Source organism: Bidens hawaiensis, unplaced genomic scaffold (genome assembly GCF_021521415.1).
Source record: "Bidens hawaiensis isolate Kalapana, Puna unplaced genomic scaffold, B.hawaiensis_p1.1 tig00000904_1, whole genome shotgun sequence".
NCBI lineage: Eukaryota > Viridiplantae > Streptophyta > Magnoliopsida > Asterales > Asteraceae > Bidens > Bidens hawaiensis.
In genome coordinates, this window is record NW_027491052.1 from 1,875,936 (window position 1) to 1,896,878 (window position 20,943).

The following is a 20,943-nucleotide window of genomic DNA, read 5'->3' on the forward strand; positions in this document are numbered from 1 at the left end:
CTCTTTTCTTTCTTACGATTGTCTGCACACGAATATATCTTAATGAAATTCATTATGGTATCAAAGCAGTAGTTATGATCGATCCTTGTCAAAACAAAACAAAAACTCTAACCTAACCCTATGGCTGCAAACGACGCTGCTTGCGCCAAGAAATCTACCACAAATTCCGCTGCATTTCAAACTTTTATTCAACCCGAGTCGAGAGCTACTGATCTTGAATGCCAGTTGAGTCATATACCAGGGACTGAACCATGAACAATACCAACAGTTCATAAAGTTCTTTGGAAACAAAAGGGAAGCAACCAAAGAAGATGTGCCGTTTGCTAACATGGCAGGCAATGTTGATCAAGAAGGTAAGTGGGTTATCGACTCGGGTGCAACCGAGCATTTTACTTACGATGACTCTTTGCTTAAAAACATAACAAACAGAAATTACGAGTTTCCCGTCACTATACCAAATGGTGCGACGATACCGGTTGAGGGTCGTGGAGAGTACACTCTACCAAACGGAATAACCATTAAGAATGTTCTACATGTTCCAGATTTTAAATGCAACTTATTGTCGGTTAGTAAAATATCAAATGACTTGCAATGTGCTGTGACCTTTTTCCCCACTTTTTGTGTCATGCAAGACTTGAGTTCGAGGGCACTAATTGGAGCGGGTGAATGCAACAAAGGTCTATACAAGATGGGGATGAACGGAGCAAAGATACAAGCAACGACGACTACTCTTAGCACGTGGCATAAAAGATTGGGTCACCCATCCAATTCCAAGCTTCCTTATATCAATTTTCTTCAAAGTGTTTCTTCGAACTCTAAAGGTTTTTGTGACTCTTGCATTAAAGCTAAGTTTACAAGGCTGCCATTTCCTATTAGTACTACTAAAACTTATGCTTGCTTTGATCTAATACATTGTGATGTATGGGGTAAATACCGAACACCCTCCCTCACACATGCAAGCTATTTTCTGACTATTATGGATGACTTTAGTCGTGCCGTATGCGTTTTCCTCCTTAAACAAAAACATGAAGCAAGCACATGCCTTGAAAATTTTCACAAAATGGTACAAACTCAATTCGAGAAAAACATTAAAAGGGTAAGATGTGACAATGGAGGGGAGTTCACATCTAACCACATGCTTGCATTTTATGCTAAGGAAGGAATTGTTCTTGGAACAACTTGTCCTCATACACCATAACAAAATGGTGTGGTTGACCGAAAACACCAACACTTGTTGGAAACGGCACGTGCCTTAAGATTTGAAGCAAATTTACCTACAAAATTTTGGGGGGAATGTGTCCTAATGGCCAAACACGTCATAAACCGAATGCCTTCCAAAGTCATTGACAATAAAACACCATACGAGGTGTTATACAACCTAAAACCCGACTACAATTATATGAGGGTTTTTGGTTGCCTTACCTATTACAAAAGCACCGAAACCAAAGGAGATAAATTCGAAGTAAGAAGGAAACCCGGTATTTTCTTGGGGTATCCACAAAGAACAAAAGGGTACAAAAATTATGATACCCAACATCACAAAATTATCATATCAAGGGATGTTAAATTCTTTGAAGATGTTTTCCCATTTGCAAATAATAAGATTGAAAGGGAAGAAGTTTTTTTTTTCCCACAAAAATGGAGCATTTATGAAGAAACAGACCAAACCAGGGTGGTATCTCAGCCTAATAAAGAAAATTTTGAAGCAATCCCAAACCATAACCTACTTGAAAGGAACAGGCAATTCAATATAGAGCATGTTGAAGATAGTGTTGGGGGCAACTTTCGACCTTATACAAAGAAAATTATTACTGACCCCACTTCACAAAACACTCAAACCACGTCCATTCCAAATGCCACTAAACCCATTCCAGAAACTGAGCCAAGCTCATTTCGAATTCCAACCGAGCCCACTTCACAAAACATCCAAACCGAGCCAATTCTAGATGCTACCGAGCCCAATTCAGAAAATTCTCATACCAAGCACACTCCAGAAGCTAATCAGCTACCTTTAGAAGGTCATGATTCTAGACCAAACAACCATGGCCATAACAGTAGACTTGAGCCTAATTCAGATCATATAGCTCAACCCAAACAGAAATGAATCAGGTCCAAACCGCGATATCTTGAAGATTTTGATGTCCAACTCCCACCATCCATAGACAACATGCAACCCGCTCCCAATCAGAGGTCCTCGATGGTACACCCTTTAGCGAATTTTATTTCTTATAATAAGTTTACTAACGCACATAAAGTTTTTTTATCTGCCATTACTTCGGGTGTTGAGCCTAAACACTATAAGCAGGCCGTGCGAAACCCGCAATGGGTAGAAGCCATGAAAATAGAAATTCAAGCTCTTGAAGAAAATAAGACTTGGACTCTTGAAATGTTGCCAAAAGGGAAACAAGCGATCGACTCAAAGTGGGTTTACAAGATCAAGCACAAACCAAAAATGGGGGCGTAGAAAGATATAAAGCGCGGCTTGTAGCAAAGGGATTCACACAAATGGAAGGGATAGATTTTCACGTGACCTTTGCGCCGGTAGCAAAGTTGGTAACGATTCGAACTCTTTTAACCGTGGCTGTTAAACGAAGCTGGCACATACATCAACTTGATGTGAACAATGCGTCTTGCATGGGGATTTGCATGAAGATATATACATGAAGATACCACAAGGGTTTGCTAAACCAGGTGATGACAGAGTTTGCAAACTAAAGAAATCATTGTATGGCCTTAAGCAAGCATCAAGAAACTGGTACCAAAAGTTTACTAACTCGTTACTAAAAATTGGATTCAAGCAAACAGGGGCCGATCATTCTCTTTTTACTTTTAAAAACAAAGGTGTGTTTATTGCTGCAGTAATTTATGTTGTTTATGTCATTCTTGTTGGGAATGACCTGGGAAAGATACAAGAAATTAAATATTTTCTCAACAAGTTTAGTATCAAAGATCTTGGTGTTTTGAAGTTTTTCCTTGGAATTGAAGTTGCTCGAACCAAAGAGGGAATGGTGCTCAGTCAACGTAAATATACCCTTGACATCCTAGAAGAAACAGGTATGACCGGGTGTCGGCCAAGTTCATTTCCAATGAAACAGAACCTGAAACTTGATAAACGTGATGAGGAAGAACGGTTGATGCTCATCAATATAGGAGAATGGTTGGGAAACTCATCTACCTAAAAACAACAAGACCTGACATAACTTATGCGGTTAATGTCTTGAGTCAGTTTGTAAGTAACCCCAGACAAAGTCACATGGAAGCAGCTAATCGTGTTCTTAGATACCTCAAGGCAACCCCGGGGAAGGGAATTTTAATTCCCAAAGAAGGGGGAACCAATCTAACAGCATATTGTGATTCTGACTGGTTGGGTTGTCCTTTCACCCGAAAGTCTAGGACCGGCTACCTGTTACTTTTGGGAGGGGCTTCGGTATCATGGTGATCTAAGAAGCAATCTGTTGTCTCATGATCATCAGCTGAAGCTGAGTACCGAGCAATGGCACACGTGGTTAGTGAAATTCTATGGATGCGGTGGCTACTTACAATACTTGAAATGCCACCCACCGGGCCCACTTCTTTATTTTGTGATAATCAAGCAGCCCGTCACATTGCTAGCAATCCTGTTTTTCACGAACAAACAAAACACGTTGAGATGGATTGTTATGTTGTTAGAGAGCGTGTTGAGTCAAAAGAAATATATCCATGAAGATCGATACAAAAACACAAATTGCCGATATTTTAACGAAACCTTTGGGAACACATCAATTTTGTACACTACTTGGCAAATTGGGCATTCAAGATCTCCATGCTCCAATTTGAGAGGGAGTAATGGAAACAAGTTATTCTCTCCATGATCATAGGGATACTCATTTATATTTTTTTTCCTTGATCTTGGCCTAATTATTAGTGCATGATTGGTGGCTTAACTTTTGCCTCAAGATATTGTTTCTATATATTTGGATGTATTCATTTTTTTGAACGATATAACAAAAGAAACAACTCTTTTCTTTCTTACGATTGGCTGCTACACGAATATATCTTAATAAAATTCATTACAAATAGGGTCCGGAAGGCTGTGAAGACCTTAGAGTGAAAAGTAGCCATAACATATACCAGTGAGATCACTTCTTTGCCTGGTGGAATGAACTTGGAAAATTGATTTGGAGAATTAGCTTAATTTCATGAAATGAATAACTCTTCCCTCGCTCATTGCAACCCTTATGATCACAAAACAACAACCAATAAATGTGATGGTGCTAAAATTTTTAACTCGGACATTTCGTTAAAGATCAAAAACTGCTCTCTATAACCTATTAGTTTCTGTTGACCATAATGGTCATTTTTATTTAAATTACTTATGTTTTCCCAATTACCATTTTTGCAAAAGGTGAATGGTTGATCTAAAGTTCCATTCCGTTGAATATCAAAACCTGCTTTCATAAGGAGACACAACACCACATTGGTGTTGAGAGATGCTAAAAAATCTCTTGAAGCTAATTAGTTCTGCATACTTACCTGATTTAACTAGCTTCTTGATTAAGGTTTCCGGATCAACATTTTCGGATTCGTCGTTGTTTGCAGCTACTGTAGTGTATATCTATATTGAACGAACATTTATTATAAAGGTTCTGGAAAAGTTAAGTTTGTCGAGAAGACTCTGGAAGTCTATAGAAAAGTGGAGAATTTTAAACATCTCCAACTCTATTTATAACCAAAATGAGTATGATAAGGAAGACATAATAATTATGTTAAAAAGAATTTTTAACATCTTCAATTTTGATTAAAATTTATTTCAAAAACGTTTTTATTTTGCTTACATTCAGCGCTTTCGTGAAAAAAAAGAGGTGGTTTATTTCAAAATATTAAACACGTCTATATGTCGCCTATTTATACGTTGCGTTTACAATCAAAGCCTAAACGCAGCGTATAGGCCTATACCCATGTTCCAATCCATAATCCCAAACAACAAGCAAAGCACCTAAATTAGATTCTCGGAGGTATGTACACCGTGTATAGGGCTAAACGCGGCTTACTGCTTTCACAAACTCCTAGGCCACAAGAGAATGTCAGAGCACCAGGATTTATGCATTCCATACGTCGTGTATAGATGTATATGCGATGTATTGAGGGCGTTTGAATAAGGAAGAGGTGCTTAAATAATATAGAGATGTTTAAATAACAGGTCTCTTACAAAAACATAAATTAATTGATTTTATTACTTATTAGACATATTATGAATTGTGTTATTCTTTACTAGGTTAGTAGCCCGTGTATTACACTGGCTGAAAAATGATATAATGTCAATAAAAATGTTTGCATATTCGATACAAGTTATACGTGAAATCAAACATGAAGTATATGTCATAGCATATGAAAATATATATTTAAAATAAAACATATTTTTCACATGACCTTTAAATATGTCATCTACGTTAAGGTAATTAAAAATTGTTAATAATATAATTTTAAAAAGTTATAATTGGTTTAGTTGAGGTAATTAAGAAATATTAAATAGTAATATCATTTCACACTGCATTAGTTATATCATTTACCAATAAAATTTATTAAATTGAATAAATAGTAATTAAAAAATTAGTTAATTAGTTATGTGTAATATGTATAAATAAAAATTTATTAATTGACATTCTATGTGGATGGCATATTTGAAAATCGTGTAGAAAACATGTTTTTAAAACATTAAATAGATTTAAACAAATTGCCATATTTTAAGTAATAAAATAAATAGTAGTAATAATAATTTAACTAAATAAAAAACAATAGACAATTAATACACGATAAAATAAAAAGGGAGAAAATCAAATCAAATCATATCAATCGAATCAGATACAATAAAGTTTTATATTATATATATATATAGAGAGAGAGAGAGAGGGACTTCATCATATTTGATATTGTTTGGTGTAACTCCGGCCAAGGATGACGAGTGCTTCAGGAGATGAGACGGTGACACTGAAGCTACTAAAGCAAAAGATGCATGACTTCGCTCAAGAACGTGACTGGGAGCAGTATCACAGCCCCAGAAATCTTCTTTTGGCTCTGGTAACTACTTCACTTCTTTTGTGTTATGTTTTCTGTGATCATGCTTCCAAAAGTAAGTGACTATCTAGTTTTCAGGCTAAAGTAGTTTAGTCGACTTGATCCGTCTGTTTCCTTTTAAACGGCGTTTTGACTCTGCTGTAAGCCAATAAACCTGTCAATCATCAATACCCGAGTTCGAGGCCTGAGACTACGGAACTTGATATGTTGATTAGCAAATTTTAAATGTTTTTGTTATTAATATGGAGAAATGAGTTTTCAAATCAAGATATGAAGATAACATGTTCCATTAATATCGCGAGTGAATTTGTAATTCCAACTTGTGTTTTTTGATGTTTCAATATTAGAGCCTCTAGTTTATTTATTTATTTATTTTTATATGTAATTAATTAATTATTCATGATTTTACATTAAATTGTATTTAAAGTAAAGATCATGGCTTCTTTAGCTCACACCTTTTGAGTTTTGATCAATAAATTACTCTTAAAAGGTAGTCTAATCTTTAATGTTGTCATGTTCTGTGTTTTTTCGTTCATAAAAAGGACGGTATTTGGCAAGTTTGAATAAAACTTATAAAAGGGGGAATTTATTTATCTCAGCTTTTAAACTTACAAAATTACATATTGTATTGATAAATTGTAAATTTGTTTTTGTAAAATGAAAATCAATAATTTCATTGGTTAGATTATAAGTATAATTTGTGTTGTAAATTTGTTTTTGTAAAATGAAAATCAATAATATCTCAGCTCTCTGATGTCTTGCTCTACCTTGTCAGGCTCTCTGACATCTGTGGCGTCGATTTAGGTCAAGCTGCCCTCCGTAAGATACGTCTCAACGCCCTTAAGTACCCTGCTCCAAACTCACAATAGTTTTATTATTATTATTATTATTATTATTATTATTATTATTATTATTATTATTATGTAAGGCTATTTCATATTTGAGTTTCTATATTAATCAAAGACTTGTGGTTCGTTTATTATGTTTCATTTTGGATGCTACTTTGAATCAAAAACTTATGGCTGGTTTATTGTGTTTAGTTTTCTTCCTTGATTGTACTGGTTTATAATGATTATTGTATGGGTTTAAGTCAAAATAGGTAATTTTATATTTGGTTGATGTTAAGGGTGGGCCCGAGTTGCTCGCACCCGTGAGTTTTGTTTCTTTAGTATAAATACACCGAACCCTATGAATTTTGACACCGACTTCATGAGCAGATCATAAAAGTGAAATACAAAGTGCATTTTCTAAGCTTTTCCGGTTGGCCACAGGCAATGCCTATAATCTTGTTGTGAAAGAGAACTAAAGGAGGAAGATGAACTTTATCGACATTTGATAAACAAACTTATTAAAACTTTTGAGTTATCGACATTTAACAAACTTATTAAACATAATATTATATTTAGATGAAGACTTAGAAAAGGTTAGGGATATATGTCATGAGAATTATGAAATGTCATACAGTGAAGTTTCATGTTTCATATAAAAAGATATGCTATAAAGGTGAAATTCGATTTTAAGATTAGTTGGAGTAAAATGGGTGTAGGAATATGAGACACTTTATATTAAAATTAATATAAATAATAACGATACTCTCGCTATTAACATGAAAACTAAGTAGTACACATACTGTAATATAAAATAAAATAAACAATGAAATAACATAATAAATATGTTAAATGATTCAACTCAAGATCTTCAAATGATCAAGTCTTCAACTTGTTATTCAGCAACATCTTCTTGTAATCTCCTTAACTAGAACTTACAAATAATTTTTCCAATTTTTACCACAACAACGGTTTCTAGTGGTCTCTTTGGCTGCAAGAATGAACAAAACAAAAGTTGACGGTTGAGGCTGAGGCACGTGTTCAACATGCTTCCCTTAAAACAGATTTAGCGCCTCTACATAAGACAATGCGTCTGTCTCCCAGGGTACAACAGCCGAAGCAGTTTGTACTGTCGGAGATGTCCATGCGCCCAAGGTTACATCAGGTAAATTATAGTGTTAGGACTTGTGAAAAAATAAAAAGAATGAAAATGTAGATTAATTGAATAGAGAAACTCATCTTCATAGGTTCTCAACATATGGGTCTTCAAGACTTTCTTCTTCATCAAAAACTCTTTATGTATGCATACATTTTTCTTTGTATTTTCATGCTTATATTTTTTCTAGCATTCTCAAAAAAATAAGGCACATAGCCTACTATATATAAGAGTTATGGATGATGAATAATCTCACTTAATTAGAGACATAAAGTCTAATAAAAACTTATTAAGTTCATAAAGAGCTCTACTTAAGAGTTTTTCATCATATGAAGATTTTAATATTAATATAAATTCTTATAAATCAAACAAGTGACATGATCACATAAAAATTTTAATATTAATAATTTAATAAATTCCATTCACATTATCCAATTTTCCAACAATGAGTAACGTCCACTTCAGAAGGTCATGGGGCTCAATGCACTAGAAGTGGATTGGCAATTTTTTTGGTCAATGCGGTTGGCCTAAAATTGTCAGTTTATATCTATTTTGTTGTTATTATAAATATAAATTAATTAATTAAATGTTTTTCAACTTTATTCAAGTTAAAATTTTTAACTTAAATAGTTAAAACTAAAATTGGCAATCACCTTATGTTGCATTGAGTCCCATGATCTTTCGAAGTGAAGGTGGTGGGTGTAGTCACGCTTAGAGCAAAAATGCTCTGGGTTGAGCCATGGGTTCTACAAAAGTGGCTTTCGGGTGGTGGATTTCCTTTAAAATGATGGTGGGTCAAGTCATCAACGAGGTCTGCGTTTGCGAGCGTGAATGATTGAGTTTTGTTGGCCGTTTTTATCTTATAAAAAAGAACATTACATAAACTATAGTTAAATGCTCTGATTGTTGGGAAGAAACTAAAAAAAACAAAAAGAAAACAGAAAATAAATAAATTTAAGAGAAAATGAGGAAAATCAGTTTTAATCGTATCTGGGCCGACCACCTAGAAGTAAGTTATTTGGTCCATCTTCATTTAAATAGAAACTTTTTAATAAAAATTATTTATCCAATAAGATTAGGAGTAGCAAATATGAGATTTTTTTATTTAATAAGATTGGAGGGATAAATATGAGATTTTCAAAAACCACGTATTTTTGTAAATATCTTTTTAATCTTCTATTTTGTTAAATAGTTTTTCCACACATCCCATTATAGGAAAAGAAAAACTCAAATATTTCGACCTTCTCCAACCATCACATGTCTCTTTCCGAATTTTCTCAAACATTGCATAGTTAACATGTTTTGTAGATATTACATTGGTTCTCAACATTTAATAGTTATACCCTTAAGCCTAAATGGCTAATGATTATAAATATATTGCTACGGTGGTCTAGATATATGAATTTTGTAAGAATGTTGGTTCTTACTAGCTTGCGTCATTAAAATTTTCAGTTAAGTCCGTGTAAAATAACCAAAGTACTCTCAGTAATCATAGTAGTAGTAGCAGCAGCAGTATTACATAAATAACCCAGTCCCAATCCTTTCTTTCCCTTTCTTTCGCACCACCGACCAAGCCCCACCACCACACCACCATTACCCAAGCTCTTGGAACCATATAGAAACTCCTCATCGTTGCTAGGAATTCCATCATTGCTAGGAATTTATAGTTGTGATCGGACAAACGAGCAGGTAGCATTAATTGTACCAGCCCACACGACGTCTAAAACGATTGGAGTGCATCGATGCACAGATCTCTAAGCTCATCTGTCATCTTCCATTAGATTCCGAAACAACTACACTGATCGTTAGGGTTTGGATTGATTGCTTAAATTCGTGTGTTAATTTATCGAATATGAGGGAAATAAATCATTTATGGTGGAAGGGAGAAGGTATGGAGAATGTAATTTTTGTCGTGGTGGAATTCAGGTTTAGGTTTGTGTTTGATCATTTAGGGTGGTTGTTTCAAAGTATTGTTTCAAGGTCTTAGTTCAGGAAAGGTAGAATTGTTGTGGTAAAAAATTATATATATAAATATTACTTCTTACATTTTGAGTCACTTTTAGGTTAGCTTTTATTAAATATTACTCCTAATAGGTTCAAATTGAATATTTAATAGTTTCAAGAGACAACCTCGCTAAAATGGAGTATTTATTTGCAAAACTTGAGACCAATAGGTAATAACTATAAATTTTTTAAGTATTTCAATTTTATTAATATAAAAAATATAAACGGTTTCTCTTAAATGAAAAAATAATAATTTCAATAATTGAGTTTGAATGTTTGTGTTGTAGGTCACGAGATTAAATGTCAAATAAAGTGAATGTTTACATGAGTGGTAATTATAAATATCAGCCGTTAAGTTAAATGGCCCAGTAAAAATACTAATTAAGAGACCAGTAATAAAATAAAAGGTCCACGTGAAGATTCCTTGAGCCGACAACATTACTGATTATTATTGTTTTTGAGCCCTACGGAAGTCGGGAGGGGTGTCGGCAAAAGAAAAGCCAAGCAAGGAATTTTTGGAACGGTGTCTATTAATCGGAAAAAGAAGGAAAGAGCAAGAAGGCTTGTATTCATCTAGAGATTCAGGGTTCTAGATCTACTCAAACAAACATTATTATTGTTATTATTATTCGATTTAAATTTATTATTTTAAATTATGAACTCAATTGTCGAAACTAATTATTGTCTTTTGTTTTTTAACATGATTATTGGCTAAAGCTTATTAGTTACATATGTTTTGAATGAATATTTGTTGAGCTTTTGATTGTTTATCGTTTTATTGGTAACCTGTGTTGGATTAATACTATTGTAACCAACTTCTTGATGTTTAATTAGATGAATACGTGTAACATCTCGGATTTTTCGAACTCGTATTCGTTTACACATAACATGATCCGGGAACATTTTCGGATCTTTAAAACAATTCTAAGTAATTAAGATTTACATTTCCATTTTATACCCTTTACATTTTCCATAATGTCCATTTCTTGTTTTAATCATCAAATATTCAACATTTAGCCTTTTTAGGAAGTTCTGGGACCAAAATTGTCAAAAAAATGAAAGTTATCCTCTTCCTTGCCGGAGCGCAGCGCGGTGGCACTCCCCTAGGGTGGTCATGCGCCGCTATGAGACACCTACACAGTTTGTTTTTCGTTATTTGCTTCCTAGTTCGTTTTTAGCATCTAAATCGCTTATTTTTGTACCAAATCAAGTAAATTAAGCTCCAAGAAAACTCATATAGCCTAAGTACATGTCCATGTTCATTACCCCTTGTCCAAAAACGAATTTTACTGGTTATTATATTGATTTGATCATTAAAAGCCCATTCGGTTTCTTAAACGAGTGAACTAGCCTTATTTGGTTCGTTTTAGTGTTTCTTATTTAAACAACATATATAAACTCTGCCACAAACTTCCCTAAACCCTAAATTATTATTCCCAGCCAGCATCACATACTTCGCTCTTTCATTATCTTCTTCGGCTTTGCCTTATTGTTTGAAGATACAAGTTTAATCGGTTGATTTTGCTTATACAATAACCTTTGACTTCACTTTTTGGTTGATCATTTCACTTTCCGGGTAAGTTGTAAACTGTAAAATCGTCCATACATATTCTTTAGTCAATAACCTTCAATAAATTTCAGTGTCTGAATGGTGTTGACTAGTCAATTTGATTAAAACCCGTTAAAGGGCAAAACAGTCAACAAGTTTGACTATTCATTTTCTCATACTTCTGGTCAGAACCAACGTTCGGTCCAGAAGACTTTTATTCTTGTAATGAAGTTTTAAGGCTACTGACCAAAACCCGACTTACGACTCGCTGTTCGAATTCTGGTAAGTACCGATTCGCTTAAATCTTTAATTTAACATAACCGGAGTTCTAAACATCCGTTTGGAATGATTCCAGCGGAAACAAGTTCGTTTTTACTCATAATTCCTTACCTCAAAGTTTCAGGTTCAGTTGGTTTGTTTCGTTCAACGCGTTAGTAGACGACTCGCTTAATTATTGACTCGTTTATCTTTATATTTATTCACTTGCCTTCGATTAAATGTGAGTTTTATCATTCCCTTATTTTACTAAATATTCACATGTTTTTAGGTACATATGCGTATTATCCGTGTTTCGTATTATCTATATATCACAAAATAGCAAACGTGTAATTGTGTGTGATCTATCAAATATACTTGCTACATGCTTATTTGTTTACTTTATCGTATTCGGAGAGGTCCAACATATTCTCATTCATAGTATGATCATACTATTGACCCACGCCTGATTCGTTTGGCAACGATCTTATTACTTGCTCATGGTTTGATTTATTTACCGCAATTTATTACGTTTTGCTCATTTCTTTTATTTATTATATTAATATTATATCATTGCAAAAACTGGTGATAATCTTACTCGGCATGTGTTATTGACAAACTCTATTTTCTATGCATATGCAGGTTGACTTTGAATTGAAGTTTGACGTGAAAAGGACATCTACAAAAGACCATAGGGAATTTAATGAAGATTATATTTATCTTTATTGGATTATAAGGAAAATTGGATTTTAATAATCCCAATTTTCTGTTATTGACTGATAATGATCTCAACTTAGTTTATTCCCACCAGTGGTCCCAGATTTAAAAAAGTTGGCTCTCAATGGTCCTCCTTTAAAAAAGACCTAACGGCGTTAAGTTTTTTCCAAATTTCAAACTTATTTTTTAGAGATTCTGATCGGAAGGAGGATACGAGTCGATAAATGTAAAACTTAGCACGAAATGATGCTTCAAATGGCTTGATTAGTGCTTCAAATAGGGTGTTTTAACTTCAAATTAATAAAAATTAAGTTGCTTGGAGTATCGTTTCGAGCTAAGTTTTACATCAATCGACTCGTATCCTTCTTCTAACCAATAGCCCTAAAATTCAGTTTGAAATTCGGATAAAACTTAACGCCGTTAGGTTTTTTTAACGAGGAACCATTGAGAGCCAATTTTTTTTTTTAAATTTGGGACCACTAGTGGGAATAAACTAAGTTGTGATTATTAGGCCATAAACAGAAAGTTGGGACTATTAAAATCCAATTTTCCTTTGTTTTAAATTATTTATTTGTGTTGTGAATATTTGTGCACTGTAATTTGAATGAAATAATTAACTTAATAGATATTGTCATTTTTATTTATGCTAGTACCTTTGAGCTGTGAACAATCGGCTCACGCCCCGACATTTCCACCTTACGTTGGGGTGTGACAATATGCATGCTTATTATTGATATACTTTTATTCGATCGTTCCATATGTGTCTTTGTGGATGTCTTTCATATGCAGATGCATTTTAGGTTATCTACTGTGTGTTTGTAACTTGATTAGGTGATTAGGAACTTGATTTTATTGTTTTAGACTAGATAGCGACAGTCTAGCATCGCTACCCATAAACAAACAGACCTAAGATCCTAAGTCATTTTCATTAAGGTTAAAGTTGATTATCAAATTTATATGAATTTTGGAAGACGAGGACTAGTCATAAATTGTGTGTCGTTCCAACACACAAATGGACACATGGTATCCTCAGGTTGGTGTGTGGGGCTTTTCAACACTCCACAGGTAGCTTCACAACACTTTCTACCAAAAACACTTGAAAGACCAAAGACTAAATTAATAACACAAGTGTTTCAGCAATAAAGAAAAATAAGTAAAAAGAATTATTAAGAACATAAATACATCAATTTACTAAACATAAACCATTAACTTACACTAGGTTTCATCTTCACCCAAACCACACAAACAATTTAGCCTATAAAGGCAAACTTTGGGTGAATCCGTTAAGTTAGTTATCTTATCTCTTCTGTAAACAGATTTTGGAATGTTATGGAGCGATCTCCAAACCCCAAAGATCATTCCAGACACAACTTTGAGAGCGAACTAGTAGAAGTGATAATTAGGGGTGGTGAAAATGGGGGGGGGGGAGAAGATCCCCTTTTATAGGGTTGATGAAGGGGACCAACATAGTAAAAGCAAAGAGTACTCATCTCCCTTTTGTTTTTTTGTCTTTTGTCTTTGCTTTTTTTATCTTCTTCGGAGACTAAGCATGTAGTCCTTGTGCTCTGATAGTAACAATCATAAGCACACTTATCTTAGACAGATTTTCGTCTTCTGGCATGTAGACGCATGTCCATGCATGGCCTCGGGGAAACACTTGACTTTTTTTTTGACTTCTATTAACTCAAGGGACTAGGCACGGCCATGCATGGGCAGGCACACCCTTGCTTGACTTTTTGGAGAGCCTTAGCTTTGACTTTTGTCCTGACTTGATCACGCTTGTGCTTGGTATGAGGTTTTTTGCTTAAAGTTTTAAATTTAATGAGGTTGTTTGCTTGAAAAATGAAAACATGACTTTCAAATTCTATGGATCAAATTTACCAAAAACTTCTTTTCAGAAACCTACTTATTAATGAATGGTCCATTTATTTTATATAGATTAAGATGAAAAGTGAATACGATTTTGTGAATAGCATGCACATATTAGATTATAAAAGTGTTTTAGACTCATAATTTTTGAATATTGGAAGTAAAATCACATCAAACAATCCCAATCATCGAGCAACGATACTCTGGAAATGACCAAACTAACCCTCATATAGTAACAAAGTAGCAGTATATAGACAAGTAAAAAAGGGTTTGTTTGGGGCAAATAATCAGCAAGCAAATCTATGTTTAACATCAGGGGCAAACAAAGTAACACCCACTTTATCTGGCATCAAAACACATTCTGTCAGCAATTGTTGAACCTATAAAAAAAACTACTAGAGCTGATACAAATTCAATGCAAAAAAATAATACTAAAAATTCACTTTTATCTACCATCACAATATCCATCAAACTTTTACTTTCAAAAGGCAATTGCATCTAAAATCAAGCAAACTTATCCCATCCATCTACTAAAAAGGATGTAACATCACAAAAATTGTGGTTCAAATTTGACAAATTAATAAAACTTAAGGACTAAAAATATTCATGGCAAATGTAAAGAAAAAAATAAGACAAAGAATGGAAGTAGCTTATGTTAAGAAATGGAGTAAGGAGACTCCATCCCACATCGGAGAAAGAAAGAAAAATAAAGCACTTTATAAGGATAGAACATTACATGGAAATGTTCTTAAATGGCCAACCACTCTCCCTAGTCCTAGCGGAGGGTGCGAAGCACCCGACGAGTACGCGCACGGGTGAAGGGCGATGGGCGCAATGTGGCGCTATGATGGCGCACTTTTCACTTTGCACACACGTGGCGAGCCTACGCGGCAACTCAGCGAATCTAGTGCAGCTTCGCGATACGCGAAGATGCACAAAAATTTCTATAAATAGGCCGGCCATGGGGTGGTCCTCACTCATCCAACACACTACAAATCTCACACATTGTCTCGATTTACGTGCCACGACCCGAGATGGCGATATCCCGACAAGCCTTACCTCGAAATGCGTGCCATAACCCTACCTAAATACTTTTTCGACCTTCCTCCAAGTAGAAGTACGGTCCAAGTAGAAATGGGGTCCAAGTAAAGACATAGGCGTTTCGAGTATAAGCCATTCAAGGTAGTGGTTCTACCCGATTATTATATTCTAAATGGATTAGACCCTAGTCAGGGATATAGCCCGTACCTTGATTTTATAAAGTGGAAATAAGATTTTATAAAGTCAAGATTATAGATAAAATAATACTTCTTTATTTTATATAAAGATTTTATATTTCTTATAATAAGAATTTGAAATATATGTTTTCTTCACGAAGAAGAAACAAAGGTTTATAAGTGATTAACAAGAAAGGACTAGAGGTCCTTATGTCAAGGTAAAGGCTATGCAATCAAACTAAAGGTCTGAAGCTAGATCGTTGATCTAGTACTTATAAAATGTTATTCTCGTACTATAGGTCCGAGGTAACGAAACAAATTAGTGAGAAACACCAACCAAGAAGAAAGGTGAATACGTCCAACTTTTTATAAAACAAAGTCTTGAATGTTTGCATGGGATTATATCCCTAAAACTTTATAAACAAAAGTAATACTGACCCTTAGGCTATTGTATACGTTTGTCTGGATCCTTACATATGTGGGCAGACAGTGGGCACACCGCACCATACTTGCTAATGCCTCCGCCACGTTGGGCCGGACCCAAGTAATGTCCGAGAGGGGATTATCTCGTGTATATTGAATAGTTGCCAAGACCTCGATGCTGCGGTATTGCTGAGAGGTTTCAAGTATAACTGGAGGTTTATAATAGTATATTTAACTTGGTTGTTTCCTAAGCCACGATGAGCCGGGTCACAAGATACCCGAGGGGATAACTAAGTAACTTAAATTTTTTGTGTCAGCGTGTTCACCAGCATGTGTTGCTGACGTATTTTTTTTATGTAACTGTTTTACAGGTAATCGAGAATAGGTGTTTGGAGATAGAGGATAGCCGTTAGACGATGTGACGGCTCAAAGGATTTTTAATATTAAAATAATGTAAATCATGGTTTTAATATCCAAACACTTTTGTATAACTTAACAGGTGTTTCAAACCCCGTGATTTGAATATAATAATATTTTATTAAAAGTCTTCCGCTTTACAACCTTTAACTCTGATGTATTTACAAAACAGGTACCAACTTACGAGTCACACGCCCAGCCATGAGTCGGGGTGTGACAAAGGATATTGATAAAATATACTAAACAATTGTCCCTATAATCAAGCAAACTTATCCCATCCATCCTTATCGTGTTTGTTGGCCAAAGGCCCAAACAAACCGATCTTAGCGACCCAAACCCTGGCCTACGGCCCAGTTTGACTAACACCACAACTGGCCGCAAACTAACCGAACGCACTAAACACCCAAAAACGTAAACAAACGAAATAACAAAGCAACCCACTAATGAATTAACGGGTCACATGGTGGCCTAAACGTTGTCCATTACATGGCAAACCGAAGGGTCGGGTAATGGGTCGTAACAAGTTCGGTTATGTGCCATACTGCCATACCAGGTTCGGATTGAAATAGGTCGTTCGACAATTGATCAATTCAAGTTGGATCAATAGGTTCTGCCCAAGATAGGCTCTGACTTCACTGAAACGGGCCATTTTGAAAGAACTATCAGATGACTAAATTTATTTATTGTAGCAACTATATCTAATATTTGTTCTCTCCTATTTATAGCATCTGTTTCCAAAGTGGGAATACAAATTAAGTACAGCAAAAACATTATAATTTCCATCCTCCAAGTATTGATATAACAAAAAATGCATTCCTACAAGAGAATATTTTGATGCGTCAGAGGGCACAGGTGTCATTTTATACAAGTCAAGTTTCTCGAATATAATTTAAAACAACTGTCAAATTTGATCTTGTCTAATCAAAACTTACTCTGTGTAACTACTGTGTAATTTAAGAACAAATTACCTCTGTTGACCGTGTTCATAGCTAGAGTTTAGCTAAGGAATCAAATCATTCTTCAACTGTAACACGAAACGTGGTGTTACTACGATCATTTAATTATCAAATTAAGCAACGATTCAGATAACCCTACGTTCATCTGTTCGTATTGAACTCGTGTGATAACTCAATGCAATAGTAAACCTTAAATTGATCTGGCAACTATTCCACTGCGATTATTCTAAGAAATCAATTACGTTATTAAAATCGATCAGGTCACCACGATCCTACATTCTTACTGCCCAAACTGATCCAGCATAAAATCAAGACTCGCATGAACTGAACTTAAAACGTTAGATACAAGTGGGCTTGCATCATTTCCTTCCAGAAAGGAAAAGGTTTGTGACACCAATAATTTTATGATAACAAATTCATGGTAATATTTGCTCCAAGTAAGCCGAACTGGATAAAAAATGCATGCATGTCATTTAACGAATTACATATAATATTAGCTAACAATTTGTTGTTATGCCCAGCAAAACAGGCGGGTCAGGTACGACAGGGTGACGGGCCATAACAAGTCATTAATAAAATGGGGTCATTTTGGTTGGGTGTAAACGGGTTTTGACATGCGCGGGTACAGGCCAGAATGGGCTTTGTTCAAAATAGCAAATACAAAATCAGTGTTCAACTCAAAATGGTCTTTTGATCAAAATGGGTTTAACAGTTCAACTAAAAAAAGTCAATTTCTTCATTTAATCTTTTGTGAATAATCAGTGTGAAGATTACACCAGAAAATACACTGTCAAAGTTTCAATAACATGTTTTTTATGCTTAGGATCAGTCATCCAAAAATATTGCCATCTTAAAAATTCATACTTGCATGATTAATTTTTTGCTCAACACGTTTTTTATGCTTAAAATCAAAGGTGCTCTGGTATACCAAGATACACAACAACTCCAAATTTCTTGATCAATCTTTTAATGCACGAAACAAGTTACCAGCGAGCATATAGAAATGAATGAACTGAAAATCAACACCCAAATTTGTAAAATTCCTTAGAAATGATAACAAAGAACTGGGAAACATTATTACATAAATATAAACATAAATTCTAGGCAAACAAGATTAAGTATAAAAGCATCAGAGAGTAGAAATCCTAACCTGATTCCTGAAGATGATTCGACGAAGAAGACAAGCCGTGGAGGCTTATTGGTGAACTCAGTTGTTGATAGTAGGCTAGAAAAATCGAGAATCATACAAGCGCCCATTCTTGTCTTCGTTATTCCGCTTCTTGTTCATTCACGCCCGGTATGACCCATTGCTAATAAAACAACACATTACCCCAATATGACCTGTAACATTACCCAAACTTAAATGCAGGGTCAGAACTACTAGGACCATTTAAAACAAAAGAAAACTAGATGCAAAGGCTCTCATGAGGAAAATGTGTTTATGGGTCGGCAAACCCAGGCTAAAAATGGATATTCAACCCAAATTGCCACCTCTAACACAAGTTACTGACTTTGATCTCTTGTATGTTTTGCATATGATTGAGATGATTAAGGTTGTGTTTATCTCGAACCGGATAAATACAAAAGCTGAAGCTAGAATGAGAACGGGTCAAACATGTTGAGAATTACTTTTTAAGTCTTCTTTTTAATGCATACAATACCATAAACTGTTCTATTCAAGATTTAGACTGTTAATTAACTCTTTGTTGATAGCTATTACTAATGCATCAACTATATATGAAAAATGGATAAAATTAATACAAATGGTCAAAAGTGTTTACACAAACTGGACTAAAAATAAACCTTTCAAACCCAAATCTGGTAACCATCCCTCCCAGTTTGCCACCTCTATTTTCTAACTAGCAGGGTTTTTTCTATCATAACACACATCAATTAATGCGAAAAACATTAAAAAAAAAAAGGTACAAAACTTTCTAAGGGTCAACCAGCTTAAAATGAGCGTTTTCAACCTGACTCAAGATTACCAATTATGGTCTGTTGTGTGTCTTGTATAGGTAGTGACTTTTGCTATATCTCACATACCCCTCATAGATATTTCCAACTGCTCTATCCTCTTAGCCATATCATGCTTCCCACAGTTCTTTAACCCATCAGTCACCATATCAAAATGTCGCGACATCGGTGACAATTTAAACTCAACCATCTCCATCAGATAATTAGCAGCTTCAACATGTCTACCTCCACGCGTACACATCTTCAAAATCATACTATAAATAGGTCTATTTGGTTGATGCCCCTTAACTTTCATATCACTAAAAAAACTAACCGCTTCATCAAACATTCCATTGCGAAAAAGCCCCTTAAGAATCGGTGCATATAAACTCGGAAACGGTTTAGTTCCTTCTTCAATCGACCTATAAAGAACACTAAACGCCTCATCAAATTTACCAATTTTTGAAGATGCACTGATCATGACTTTATACGTCTCGATATCGGGACATAACCCTAATCTACATACATCATGATATAAACTGATACAAAAATCAATCTCACCCGATTGACAAATAGCATCTGCTAACGTGTTGAAAGTACTCACATCGGGTATAAATCCCTCTTTTGTCATTTTCCTAACTAACCCTTTTGCTGATTCGAGATAACCCGCGCTTAACAACCCTTCTATTAAAAGATCTCGACCGCGAACCGGTGGGTTGAACCCTTTTTGACTCATTTCTTCTAGGAACATTTGGGCTTCCTTCATCTTTCCAGCAGAGCACCACCCGTTGACTAAAACCGAGTACGTTTTCTTATCAATAGCCACGTTTTTACGGATCATTCGTCTAATTAACGCATACGCGCCTTGAAAATTCTTAACCTCACAAAGGGCAAATAGTAAAGCGTTGTGTATTTCAGTCGTTTGCGTGCAGTTGAAGTTGCTACATTTGTTGAAAAGCTCAACCGCTTGATCGATTAGACCGTTTTTACCATAATGTTCGATTATAAACGAAACCACAGATGGTGAAATAGGGAGTTTTTGGGTTTTCATCTGGTGTGCAACCTTCCACATGGTTTCCCAATGACGCATTTTCGCTAAGATTTTAAGAAGTTCTTCGAATTCAACGGTTGTGGGTTCGTATCGTGGGTGTTGGGTGCGGGCCCAGTTGAAGAAACGAAACGATTCAATACCCGAACTGCTACAGCTTCGAAGAACACGATAAACGAGCTCTGAGTTAACAATACGAGAAATGCACATCTTATTCAGAGTTCTTTCTAAGTAGATGTCACGACGAACAATATTGGAAATATGATGAATCATGGCAAAATAATCATCATTCGTTACCCCTCTATTATCCAAGTGGTCTGATACAGTGGTTTTTAGGGTTCTAAATGCAGCGCAGGTGTGGGAAATAGCAATTATTCGTTCTGCAACAATCGATCTTGCAAAGAGGATCATTGAGAATGTGTGGAGCTTGTGCTTTCTGGTTAATCTAGAGGTTGGAGTGCATTTACTACCTGCAATAGAGTTACATAAATTTATGTT

The 20,943-nt window shown here is 35.0% G+C and overlaps 1 protein-coding gene across 1 annotated transcript; it reads right to left on the reverse strand.

Moving 5' to 3' along the window:
* Positions 1-19,451: 19,451 nt before the first annotated feature.
* LOC143545377 (uncharacterized) lies at positions 19,452-20,912 on the reverse strand. Its single transcript, XM_077037292.1, has one exon. It carries the CDS (start codon positions 20,854-20,856, stop codon positions 19,480-19,482), a length of 1,377 nt encoding a protein of 458 aa, XP_076893407.1. The 5' UTR covers positions 20,857-20,912; the 3' UTR covers positions 19,452-19,479.
* Between the last annotated feature and the right edge of the window lie 31 nt (positions 20,913-20,943).